General features: G+C 35.6%; 2 protein-coding genes across 2 annotated transcripts; one reads left to right on the top strand and one right to left on the bottom strand.

Moving 5' to 3' along the window:
- Window positions 1–355: 355 nt before the first annotated feature.
- Window positions 356–5,976, bottom strand: LOC102224633 (zinc finger protein OZF-like). Its single transcript, XM_014475556.2, has 2 exons — window positions 5,709–5,976; window positions 356–3,071 (listed from the first exon to the last, which is right to left on the bottom strand). Exons 1-2 carry the CDS (start codon window positions 5,875–5,877, stop codon window positions 1,750–1,752), a joined length of 1,491 nt encoding a protein of 496 aa, XP_014331042.2. The 5' UTR covers window positions 5,878–5,976; the 3' UTR covers window positions 356–1,749.
- Window positions 5,977–7,537: 1,561 nt separating this feature from the next.
- On the top strand, window positions 7,538–12,350 carry LOC111611170 (gastrula zinc finger protein XlCGF57.1-like). The gene is made up of 2 exons (XM_023346931.1): window positions 7,538–7,783; window positions 9,936–12,350. The coding sequence occupies exons 1-2, from the start codon at window positions 7,621–7,623 to the stop codon at window positions 11,711–11,713; spliced, it is 1,941 nt and encodes a 646-aa protein (XP_023202699.1). The 5' UTR covers window positions 7,538–7,620; the 3' UTR covers window positions 11,714–12,350.
- Window positions 12,351–13,712: the final 1,362 nt, after the last annotated feature.

Raw genomic sequence — 13,712 nt, 5'->3', positions numbered from 1 at the left:
GTTGTTTTGACTTGTAAAGATGGAGAATAACTGACTGTGTTGTGAAAAAATGGTTCATGTTGCCAAAAAAGAAGTGAAAACATGAAAGTTTGTGCCCTAAAGCATACAGTGTCACGCCAAATGGATGTTGAGGAGAAGTTGCCAGAGGTTGCCACTACCGTTGACAGCAAAGTTGCGGCAATGGAATGACATTTGGTGCCCGGCGGTGGAGGATCCAGCAGTGTGGATACGCCTGCTCCAGGAATACCCAACGCCAGCGACATGACATTGGCTGTGAACGTCTCTGAGGAAGTGGCTGATAGGTATTTTGTTTACCTAAATACAAAGAAAGAACCACAGACAACGTTTATGAGTTTTCAACCAAACTTCTACAGAAGGAGAAAACATAGCAAACCACTTGTCCAAGGAGTTTACCATGCGTTCTGACTCTCTGCATTAGAGCCTGTCTTTTATTAAGCAGGAGAAAGAATTTAATAATAATTAAATAATAATTAGAATATTATACATCTAAATTCCACATATACATATACAAATTCTAATGTATACAAAATATTCGATTTCAGGTAGAATCAAATACACATCCAGTTACATTAACAATATATATAATTGTAATTGCAATTCAATAACACTTCAGTAACATTAATGTAACAAGGAAGAGAATTACTGCAAGTAACAAGTAATAACAGGATAATATAGGTGAGAACTAGGCACTCAAAGTGTTAATACAGAGCATATTGATGCAGTACACTTAATGACCACAGGGTGGCGCACAAAGACCACGAATGGTAGAAGCGGTTCTTCCCGCCGCAAGATCGAGAAAATGATTATCCGCTCGAACATACCGGCTCCATAAGCGCTCGATGCTACATTTGGAAGCTAGTTTACCGTCCTGAACGTCTTCAGAATAGTAGAAATAACACTACAATTCAGAGTACTGCCAGACAACTCTCAAACTGAACTATTCTTGTAACGTTAAACCAAGAAATGAGCGTTTAGCCAAGCATTTAAGAAATAGGCATTTCCTCATCAAAATACGTTGGAGCTCGCGGTAACCAAGGTTACACGGTTGCCGAACTAAACAGCGTGTAAGAAACACGAGCGGATGAAATGAATTATGTACTTACATTGTCATCAACGCACACGTACACACAAAGAATTCAACATTTTAGTGAGGTGCTGGAACAGAACTGCATGTGTCTGCTAGCGAAGCACACTGAAAGTCAAGAGTCATGAATACGCGCAGGCGCGTGGTACATCCCCAATAATGTCTCTGACGTCACGACGCTGGCTCCAGCAGGGAGTTTTCCACAAAGAACATTTCACTGCTTTCATTTGTAAAGTATTTTACATCCAGTCATACACAGAAACGTCAAAAATGTAAAAGCTAAACTCAATTATTCTACATGGTACAGAACTCCACGAAAACTGAAACCGACAGAAATTAATCCTGTCTGAATGTGTTCCCCTCTTTAACTTCAGTATCTAATGGGATACTGATGGGGATCTTAAGTACAAATACGACTGAGAATTAAAACAAAAAACTGGTTTAAGGAAAACAAGCTGCTAGGCAAAAGTAGACCTCAGGTTTATCTTGGTCAGACAGTGAAAGACACAATCACAGTGAATCACTAGCAGCCTGGAAGAATCTGTTGACTTCAACATTTTGTATTTGCTGTTTATGTCATCTCACCAGATTTTCCTTTGGATCTGATACCAAAACGGATCTGAGGTGTTTCGTTCCTAAGACTTCTAGTCTGAGTGAATCTTCATGTGACGAGTTAAAATAATTCCATTATTGTAACCCTTTCCACAGGTCCCACATAGGAAAGGCTTCTCACCTGTGTGAATTCTCATGTGCTTAGTTAAAGTCCCTCTTTCACTGTAACTCTTTCCACAGGTTCCACAGAAGAAAGGCTTCTCACCTGTGTGAATTCTCATGTGATCAAGTAAATGACATTTTTTAGAGAAACTTTTTTCACAGGTTCCACAGGAGAAAGGTTTCTCACCTGTGTGAATTCTCATGTGCTTAGTTAAAATCCCTCTTTCACTGTAACTCTTTCCACAGGTTCCACAGGAGAAAGGCTTCTCACCTGTGTGAATTCTCATGTGAACATTTAAATGAACTTTTTGAGAGAAACCTTTTCCACAATTCTCACAAGAGAAAGGCTTCTCACCTGTGTGAATTGTCAGGTGAACATTTAAATGATATTTTTTAGAGAAACATTTTCCACAGGTTTCACATGAGAAAGGTTTCTCACCTGTGTGAATTCTCATGTGCTTAGTTAAAGTCCCTCTTTCACTGTAACTCTTTCCACAGGTCCCACAGGAGAAAGGCTTCTCACCTGTGTGAATTCTCATGTGAACATTTAAATTACCTTTTTGAGAGAAACTTTTTCCACAATTCTCACAAGAGAATGGCTTCTCCCCTGTGTGACTTCTCATGTGATAAATTAAACCAGCCTTTTGTCTGTAACTTTTCCCACAAGCTGAACAAGTGAAAGGTTTTACTCCTGTGTGAGTTATTATGTGTCTCATCAAGTTACTGTTTTCAGAAAAGGTTTCATCACAAATTTTACAAGAATATAATTTTTGCCCTGCGTGAGCTTTCTTGTGCTCTTTTTGTTTTTCAGTGTCAGTTCTGCCTTTCTGTTGTTTAGTTTTCTCATATTTCTCCTTTTGTTTCTGTTCTTCCTTTCTCTTTTTTCCTGGCTCTTCAGAATTGCTTCCTTCCTGATCCTGGTTCTCATCCTCAGCAGAGCCATGAGAGATGAGTTGGTTCCTCTGTGGTTCTGTTTCATTGTGGATTCTTTGCACATTAGAAGGATTCACCAAAATGTCATCAGTCTCCTGTTTCAGCACAAGATGCTCATCATCCTGACTGATGCAGAGTTGCTTCTCTTCCTCTTTGGACTCTTGATGTTCTGGTTCTTCTTGTTCCTGTTTTATCTGCAGAGGTTCTGGTTCCTCTTGTTCCTGTTTTATCTGCACAGGTTCTGGTTCCTCTTGATCTAAATTGGAGTTTTCCTCCTGGTTGCTCGGCTCATTGAGAACCTCCTCTTTTTTACACAGATCTGGACAAAAGAAAAAAACAAAAGCTTTTAAATGTCAGTCAAGGATTGAAACCTTCATCTCGACATGATTTTTTTTATTATTTTAAAATTAAAAACTTATATATATGACAAATTAACTTACCTAGATGAGAGTCAAAATATATTACAAACTTCTGGTTGAGCAAACAATATGATAGCTTAACTCAGTGTCTTCCCAGTAAATATTCCAAAAATCTACTTCCTCTATGTAAATACATATCACATAAAATATGTGATTTATGTGATATGCATGACATAAAATACTAACATTGAATGCCTAAAGTGCTTTTTAATCTCAACTATTGAAACTTGTAGACTAACAAAAGATTAAGTAATGGTCTGACAATGCTGGATTGGAAAACAGTAATATTAGACCAGAATTACCACTGGATGTGCTGAAACAGTGACGTCTAAATACACTGAAGTCGGGTTTTGAGAGGAAAGAAGATCAACTTCCAGACCCTAAACTCAGCTAATATCAGGGAATCTTATGAGGATGAAACTCATCTACAACTCAGCAACTTAAGTGACAAAGAACATGGAGAATCGAGATAACAATTTTATCAAACCACCTAAACTCGGGTTAAAAAATTAAAACTGCAGCATGGAGAAAACCTGACGAGATGGAGAAGAGGATTTTAAAGAAGGGACACAAGTACAACCTAGATGTTTAGACAACAGAATGAAATGTAAAGCCATAAATTACAACAGAACAAAATCTTTGATAAGTTAAAGCTGAATTTAAATTTCATTTAGTGTTTATTACAGTACTTAAAATTTGTGTGTAGCTTTATATTTTTGCCAGTTGGATTACATCAATTTCAAGTGCTAATGTTACACGAGCCTTTCTTGTTTTCAGGTGTGTTATCAGTTATTACTGGGACCTGGAATGAGAAATCTATCAGTTATCAGTATAAAAAAAGTTATCATGTACTGTTATTTTTTTGTTTCAGTTATTTATTTTAAATCTCAACAAAAATATAAACACCCCATGTCAAATACTGTTGCCATGTGGAGTCAACAACTGTAAATGAGCATTTGCTGTCATTTTAATGTACAAAATTAATATTTGTCTTGATTTGTGTATAATGCTGTCAGTGAGCATTATTCAGTGAGTTGTTTTTTACCCAGTGCATGTTTGGGGCATGTCCAGAGGGTGATCAGACAAAATGAGCAACAACTGGACAATCCTTGGACTGGGGACAATAAAAGGCCACCCCAAAATATCAAACTTTGTCACAAATCATAACGCCTCAAATGTCGCAAGTTAGAGCGTGCCATTGGCATGTTGGATGCAGGGATGTCCACCAGAGCGGTAGCTGAATGGCTCAATGTCCATTATCGGACCAAACGGAGACATGTCCCCGATAGAGCATCTTTGGGATGTTCTGGATGGGCGTGTCAAGGACCGGCTTCCAGTTCCAGGCAATGCGGGTCACCATGGACAATCTGATCAACTCCATGCGAAGAAGATGTGTTGCTCTGAGACATAGCTGGCGGACACACAAGATACTGAAAAATCAAATTCCTCAACCTGACCCCTTTCATGTTCAAAGGTCTGTCAATCCGCTACAACTGGCCACATCACGATTGTTATCAAGTCCAATTTGAAGATCAGTAATTAGTACAAATATATTTTGAGTTTCTCTTTATATTGCGTAACAGAATGTTCTTAAAGCTCTTACATTTGACATTGGGCGTTTATATTTTTGTTCAGTGTATTTTAACAAAGCAGAACAAACATTTTCCATTTTGTTTTTGGGGCTTGTTTTGGAATATTTCAGATTTGACTGGTTTAGTTTTGTCCAGGCTTTTTAATTTTTAAACAGCAGTAAATAAAAGATGCTAAACAAAGTGAATGATAAAGAAACACTAACAGTTTTTGCACCATTTGTTTTGGATCATTTGGGATAAAACTAAGTTTTTTAAGTGTGATCAAAGACTACAATTTGTCTTCTACTGAAGAATTTGAAGAGTAACTTCTGTTTTGTACTTATGAAATACTGAAAGAAATTCAGAGTGTTTTTTAGTTTTTTCTTGGCAAAGATGGAGTCTTTCACTCTGTTTCAAACCATTTATTCTCTCTGTCCAGAAGCTGAGAATCATTGCTGTCATTGTCTCTGCCATTAATTTTGAGTGTATAGTTTTTAAACTACTAATCTATGGCAAAAGTTGCATGATTTTTAATGAAGTCAATATTCATTTTTCAATCAACACTCAACTGACTTACTTCTATATGTATCCAAATAACAGAGAACACAAAATATGAGCCATAATTTAACATAGAATGAACCTAAATAATCATGAATTTAAGATTAAACTCAAAACATAAATACAATTAATCATTTTAAACACAACCTTCAGTACTTTCTTAAGCTGGTGAGGTAAAGATGAGGGAGTCACGGAACATAAACTGCATTTTGATCTTATATAATGAATTGCAAATAGTAAAGGTCAGGGTTTATCATTCTAATTATTCAATATTTCCAGCTGAGACAGATTTGTTATTCTTGCTTTATTTTGAGTACAACGTCGACCCCCCAAAAAATCCTACCATGTCTCTTGTTGTCTTTAACCTGTTTCTAAATATCATCAGTAAAACATGAAGGTGTTTCGTACCAATCCGGTGTAAGATGATCCTCGGTATCCGGGTAAAATCCATCAGTCTGCGCTGATCCTCCATCTCTTCCTCCATCTTAACGTTGATTTCTTTAAACTCTGTGAATGTTTCTCCAGCAGGAGTTACCTGCTCGTTCATAAACTCTCTCTGAGGCGGAACTGAAGACATTATTTTACTGTAAACACTCAGATATTTAGCTAAACCTCAAACTCGTCTTCAAACAGCCGTGTAACAAAAGAAAAGCTAAGGCTAGCCCGTGTGCTCTGTTTTTATCTTCCCCGTGTTTCAGTGTGGCTGTACTGAAGAAACTGTGAACGATGCATAAGTTCCGCTTTAAATCAACTCTTTTAATTTACAGTATTACTTAGAAAATAAAAATATTATTGTGATGTTCATTCATTTTATTTTCTCTATTAACCCTATTACAACACAGTACTTTGAATAATGACTCATAGACTGATGCTTTAAAACCTTGTGTTTCTGTTTATTTAGATTAATTTCTGGTTACATTTAATAAAAACATGAAAATTTAAGATTAGATAGACAAATTAATGAAAAAATTACTTCATAAATGTAGGCTTAAAGAGAACAATGCTTAATACCTACTTGAAGTCAGTAACCAAAGTTACCCTTAATCTTAATGTTAATACCACATTTTCTTTCATATTTTAATTTATTGAGTATGAATATATCTTGTTTAATTAGAACAAAACACGTAAAGTTATTATGTCGGCACATAAGGTTGTAGTTTGTAGGTTCTGATTCATTTTTAAAGTTAAACAGTATGAGGCCACATGTGGTTTAGAGTATTGTATTTAACTGGAACATTTTGAATATAATTGACTGAAAAAGATGTCTCACAACAGAACTATATGTTTCTCTAAAATACCTGAGGTCATATACCATTTAGTTTTAAAACTAAATCAGAACCTATAAACTACAACCCATTGTGCTAATATAATAACCTTAGACACTTTTGTACGGTCTAAGAAGACTTACACTCAATGAATTATACTTTCCAATGAGGTTCTTTTGTAAGATTAAAAAAGCTTTTTGGATAACTGACTTCAAACCCACATTTCTGAAATAAAACATTCTTATTTGTTGGTGTAATATTCTAATCGCGTTTCACTCACTGAACTGACTGAGCTACTGAAATAAACTTAATATGCCATATTACTGAACATGACTGTTTAAACATACTCCAGCATATGAATATTTGAAATCCATGGAAATCAATTCAGAAACACAGATTACAGAAAAATTTAGTGAATGTAATAAAACGCATAAAACTTAATAATTAACTGAAAAAGCTTGAAAACATTAGTCTGTGTGTAATTATTTTATATACTGCGTTTCACTCAGGTGAACTGAGGTACTGAACAAATAGTAATGGAAAAACTTAAATGAATAAGAAAGTTTACTCTAATGAGCTATCACTCTTAGTTACCAAGGAGACATAAGTAATTTTCACTCAATCAGCATTTTATTAGTTATTGCAACAACATCATCAGTGTTTTTTCCAGACTGATCTATTCTCACTAAACATTCCCTCCCTACGTATACTTGGTCTTGAATTATCAAGCAAGCAGTATGCAAGCGTTATGTTTTACCTCCATACAATAAGAGTCACAACCCCAGTTTACACATATAACTAAAAGAGACTATTTTCTAAATTTTCTCTAACAATAAACCTATCAATAAAGTTTGTAATTTCTTTTTAACAAAACAGTATATTAAAAGAGGAGAAGCGCAGCAGAAAATTCAAAGCGGAACTAAAAATCATTTCCTGTTTCTTCAGTACAGCCAGAGTGAAACACACAAAAGAGTAACCTTAGCTTTTCTTTTGTTAGACGGTTGTCTGAAGACGGGGTTGAGGTTTAGCTAAATGTTTGAGTGTTTTAAATAAAAATGTCTTCATTTCAGCCTCGGAGAGAGTTTATGAAAGATCAGGTATCTGGAGAAACATTCACAGAGTTGAAGGAAATCAACGTTAAGATGGAGGAAGAGATGGAGGATCAGCGCAGACTGATGGATTTTACCCGGATACCGCAGATCATCTTACACCGGATAGGTACGAAACACCTTCACGTTTTACCGATACAGATGAGACCACAGACATGAATACGTAGACGCCTTGTTACGCCACAGCGTCCGCCAAACTGAATGTGTCCTGTTGTAAGCTAATATAATTAAATGGACCGAACTTTATAAAGAGTCGTTGCACAAAGTATTTTAAGTTAATGCCTGGCATTGACACATTGTGTCACACTCTCCAATTAGATTTGGGAATTATAGAAAACTCAAATTAAATTTAAAAAAGCACTAATGACAACATTTCCAACTTTTTGATGTGATTATTTAATTGTTTTAAAGAGCACAATGTTTCTATGTGATACAGCTGATTCTGATCAATATTTTTTTTATATTGACATTGATGAAGACACACACACCTCAATGTATTCATGAACATAAAAATGCACAAAAAGTGAATGGGGAAAAAAGTTTACATTAAAATACAGATTTATTTATACTGCTAACACGGGGCACAGACAGGGTTCAGTCTGCTGGTCAAACTGGGAGCAGTCCAGTGACTTCTGAGATGTCCTGGTTGACATAGGCTAAAGATAAAGGACAAATTATCCAACAGTGTAATAGAAAATTAAATCCTGATTCCTCCACATTCTGAGAAAACATACATTTTTAAAATATTGGGGCGTTAACTTGTAGCATCTATACGATACAGCTAAACACCAACATTTTGAAGCTGATCTGTGAAACAGAAGACTGGAGAAAAACAGATCCAGCTCTGATCCCGACTGACCTGCTAAAATCCTCTGGTATGAAAAGCATTTCCCTTCTAACAGCAGCTTCTCATCAGCTCTCTCTCGTTAGAAAAACTCCACAGTATGGAAATTAGCTAGGCTAAGATATTTACAACCAGAGTAGTTACTCTGGGCCAATTTAGTTACAAGGGAAATATTTCTTGGTTGTTTAGAAGATAGATTCTAGCCGCAAAGTCAAGAAATTCTGCTTGTAAAATTGCGATATTTTCTTTCATTCTTACCTGCGAAAGGTAATGCTAATAGATTGATTGAAAGAGTAACTGAAAGTAGTTTAGTACCTCAATTTTAAAAGTCTCAAAACAAGGAATTCTTTTATTGAATTTACATTTGTGAATAAAAAAAAACTTTACTAAAAATACAATCACATTAATTAAAAAAATATATTTTCTTCTTTTCTCAAACAATTGTGAAAACTAAGGTTAATTCTCTCAACGTAAAACAAAATATTTATATACATTATCGATTATAAATGACATCGCCACAAAACTTTTTTTTTATATGAATGCAAAGCCAAAAAGGTTTCGGGGTGAAAATAGTGAGCATTTTATGTTAATTTCCTTTTTGACTTTTTGCATATACTGATTGGCAAATAGTATCCATGCATAATTTTGTAGGAGGCCTCTCTAATTTTATTAGTTATTCAAAACTGACCAGGATTATGACCTCTGCTGCACGTTTTCCCTCTCTGTCGTAACCCACTTTCGTGTCTAAAAACTGTTATTAAAGGCCAATAGAGCCAACAAAACCTAAAAAAAAAAATAAAAAAATCAAAGTTTAAGATCCATGACTCTCTAATCTCTAATCTGCCAGTTCAAGAAACTACTGGTAAGAGCTTAATGAGTGTTTAAAATATTCATTTATTTATGATTTCTTAGAGCGTATTCTTATATTTATTATTGTTTAAGTTCTGTTGTTTTTTTTTCCCTCAAACAAAACTTTGTATCATTGAATAATAACAGCACATATAAGTGTACACAAAAGTCCAAAAATTGAGGAATTTATTACCAAAAAAATAAAATACATGGTCGCCTATTACGAAAGAACTCAAACCATCCGGTGGATTAAGCTACGCGATCACCAGGTGCTCAAGCTGTGAAAAAGCTTTTCACTGGCAGAATGTGAAAAGGACAGCCCCAGACTCTCACAGCGCATCTTTCTACTAAATATCTCTAAGGAAAATCCATAAAACACGTTTCCAATTAATATCACAAATGGCAAGAAAATATCGCTAAAAAAGATGAACTGCGGCAGAGATTTTATTTTTTAATGTAAGCGCACATGTTTGCTGAAAAATATTTTTATTTTAATTTTTGTTAATGAAAGTGTAAGGCTCATTGTTTGACTCACATATTCAAGCTTTTGTTTTGTCTTTTTGTCCAGATCTCCCACAATGCTGGAAAGAGGAGGAGGTTCTCAATGAGCTCAGCAACCCGGAGGAAAACTCCACTTTGGATCAAGAGGAACCAGAACCTCTGCAGATAAAACGGGAACATGAGGAACCAGAACCTCTGCAGATAAAACGGGACCAAGAGGAACCAGAACCTCTGCAGATAAAAGAGGAACAAGAGGAACCAGAACCTCTGCAGATAAAACGGGAACAAGAGGAACCAGAACCTCTGCAGATAAAAGAGGAACAAGAGGAACCAGAACATCAACAGTTCAAAGACGAAGAAAAGCAACTCTGCATCAGTCAGGATGAAGAGCATCTTGTGCTGAAACAGGAGACTGATGACATTTTGGTGAACAAACAGCAGAAAGGCACAACTGAGACTTCAGAAAAAGAAACACACAAGAAAACTCAACCAAACCAAAATCTATATTCTTGTAAAATTTGTGATAAAACCTTTTCTCGAAATAATTCCTTCATGATACACGTGAGAACTCACACGGCCAAGAAATCTTTCACATGTTCAACCTGTGGAAAAGGTTACCCTCACAAGAGTCGTTTAACTAATCACATGAGAATTCATACAGGTGAAAAACCGTTCACATGTGCAGCTTGTGGAAAAAGTTTCCATCAGATTGGCATTTTAAACAGACACATAAGAATTCACTCAGGTGAGAAGCCTTACACGTGCACAACCTGTGGAAAAGGTTTTGCGTCTAAATCTCAGTTACTTGATCACATGACGATTCATACAGGTGAGAAGCCTTTCTCATGTGGGAACTGTGGAAAAAGTTTCCGGAGGAAACCTGACTTGGTTAGTCACATGAGAGTTCACACAGGTGAGAAGCCGTTCTCATGTGGGACCTGTGGAAAATGTTTCGCTCATAAAAAAAGTTTAACTGTTCACATGAGAGTTCACACTGGTGAGAAGGCGATCTCTTGTGGTATCTGTGGAAAAAAATGCTTGAATAAATCTCACTTAGTTGATCACATGAGAACTCACGCAGGTGAGAAGGCTTTTTCATGTGGGACCTGTGGAAAAAGTTTCACTCATAAAAAAAGTTTAACTGCTCACATGAGATTTCACACAGGTGAGAAGACGATCTCTTGTGGTATCTGTGGAAAAAAATGCTTGTTTAAATCTCAGTTAGTTGATCACATGAGAGTTCACACAGGTGAGAAGCCGTTCTCATGTGGAACTTGTGGAAAAAGTTTCACTTATAAAAAAAGTTTAAATATTCACATGAGAATTCACACTGGAGAGAAGCCTTTCTCATGTGAGATCTGTGGAAAACGTTTTACTCATAAAAAAAGCTTAACTGCTCACATGATAATTCATACAGATGAGAAGCCGTTCTCTTGTGGAACCTGTGGGAAAAGTTTCACTCATAAAAAAACTTTAAGTGCTCACATGAGATTTCACACAGGTGAGAAGACTTTCTCTTGTGGCACCTGTGGAAGAAATTGGTTGTATAAATCTCACTTAGTTACTCACATGAGAACTCACACAGGTGAGAAGCCCTTCTCATGTGCGACCTGTGGAAAATGTTTTGCTGGAAAACACCTTTTACATTTTCACATGAAGACTCACACAGGTGAGAATTCTTTCTCATGTGGGACCTGTGGAAAATGTTTTCCTTTTAGGTCATTTTTACTTCATCACATGAAGAGTCACACAAGAGAGAAGTCTTTCTCCTGTGGGATCTGTGGGAAAAGTTTCACTAAAAAATACCTTTTAACTTCTCACATCAGAATTCACACATGTGAGTAGTAGCTGTGCATTGATTTATCAGCCAGCCGATTAATCTATGTTGATTTCCTTAATTTTGGGACATTGGTGATCAGCAGAAACATGCATGTGAAGCCGATCTGATCCCCCAATTTTATTGACCTCACCCACTGTCCTCTTCTGTTCCGTTGAGAGGTTTGACTATTGGACCGGCCCACCAGGTCATGTCTGCACTTTTGCAATCGGTGCACCCTTAGTGAAAAGTGAGGAAAATGTTTTGTGTGTAGATCCAGTTTACGTCATCACATGAAGATTCACACGGGTTAGAAGCTGTTAGGTGAAATGTATATATATTATCATATATTTGTTGTTTCATTTATAACAGTAGTGTTACTTATATGATGTTCCGTCTTATATGCCTTTGTTGTTTTCTTTTCCTTCAGCATAAAGAATGTTTCTGTATTGTTTGATTTACTTGATTTCCTTTTTACAAGAGGGCCTCCCTGAAGAGAAGCAGTGATAACCGAGCTCACAGGGTTTATTACTCAGCAGGACTGTTTCTTCCTTTGAACTGTTAGATAGCTGTAGAACCGTCGCCTTGAAGATGTACGACTTGTTCTTTTTTTACTCTGTGTCTTAATGCAAGATAACATGTGTTTAGTTCGTGATTGTCATTAGCACTGCAACTAAGTAATGAAATGTTTTGTCCCCACCCCTTAGAGTTGCAGTGTTCTCTGTGATAGGGACTCTGAAAGTAATAAAAAGAGAGGAGCGGACAAATGTGTTTCAGAGCGGTTGGAGATTTGTAACTGTAAACACATCTCTGTCCGTTCTCCTCGCAAGATCAAAAGAATCTAACTCTCTTGTCTTTTCTGTGTTTGTTCAACTTGTCTTTAATAGGTGTCAAACCTGACAGAAGCCTTTCTTTTGTATGTCCTGTAGAAAAAGTTTCACTCATTAGAAATGTAACCGTTCACATGAGAACTCACGCAGGTTTGATGGCACAATGTGAACCTCAAGTAAGATTCTCAGTAACTTGCTGTTTGGAAGTGGAGTAATTGCAACCGACACATTTTGTTCTCGCAATTTTATATTTCCATTTTATTTAATGAGACTAAGGAAGAAATTGTCTCTTAAAAGAACAATGAGTTTGAATGCTTTAAGATTTAGACTTCTAAAATTTTGAAACCTTTATTGTGTGTTTATCCTTTGTACTTTGTTTTATTTCAATGATTTGGAGAAATGGATGCATTTCTTTGACATGGTTTTAATGATTTGTCTGCTTAAAACATGTATTGATGATATGGATTGAATTTCAGATAGAAAATTATTGAAACTTTTTATATAATTTTAGATAAAGTATAACAAAGATGGTCTTTTTCTTTTTTTCTGTTTAGTAGAAGACTGTGTGACAGAATAGATTTACATAAACATAGCGACTGGAATAAAACCTTCTGTTTGAAACAAAGAGTAAATCAGGAAAACCTTCATATATATAAACAGCCCTGGTCCACAGGGCCTGTCTCTTCCTCCTTAACATTGCATGAATTTTAATAAAGTCAATATTCATTTTTCAATCAACATTTAACAGACTGAGTTCTATATTTATACGAATAAAAGAGAAAACAAAAGATGAGCCATAATTTAACAAAGAACGAATATTTATTATTCTATTTATTTAATTACCCCTGCTGGAACAATGTTCTTTGTATTTTATTTTGAAGTATTTGGTAAACTACTGAAATACTGAGTAACTGATCACCTAATAATAACAAAAAAAGTTCACATAACTTTTATGTTATGTGAACTTTCATGTTCACATAACACACATCACATAACCACATTAATAAAATAATAGTGAAATAATACATTAAATGGCCACTGAACAATGTATTAACAAAATAACATTTCTAAATAAAACATATAGAAAGCTCTAACAAACCTCTTTAAAGTAGGAAATATTTATGCATTTACTGTTAATCTATTAGTATGGTTTGTTCTTTAAAGAAAGTTTCTGAAGTTAGAGCTTGAAAAGTATACA

Source organism: Xiphophorus maculatus, chromosome 14, assembly GCF_002775205.1.
Source record: "Xiphophorus maculatus strain JP 163 A chromosome 14, X_maculatus-5.0-male, whole genome shotgun sequence".
Taxonomy (NCBI): domain Eukaryota; kingdom Metazoa; phylum Chordata; class Actinopteri; order Cyprinodontiformes; family Poeciliidae; genus Xiphophorus; species Xiphophorus maculatus.
This window is presented reverse-complemented; position numbering and strand designations above follow the sequence as displayed.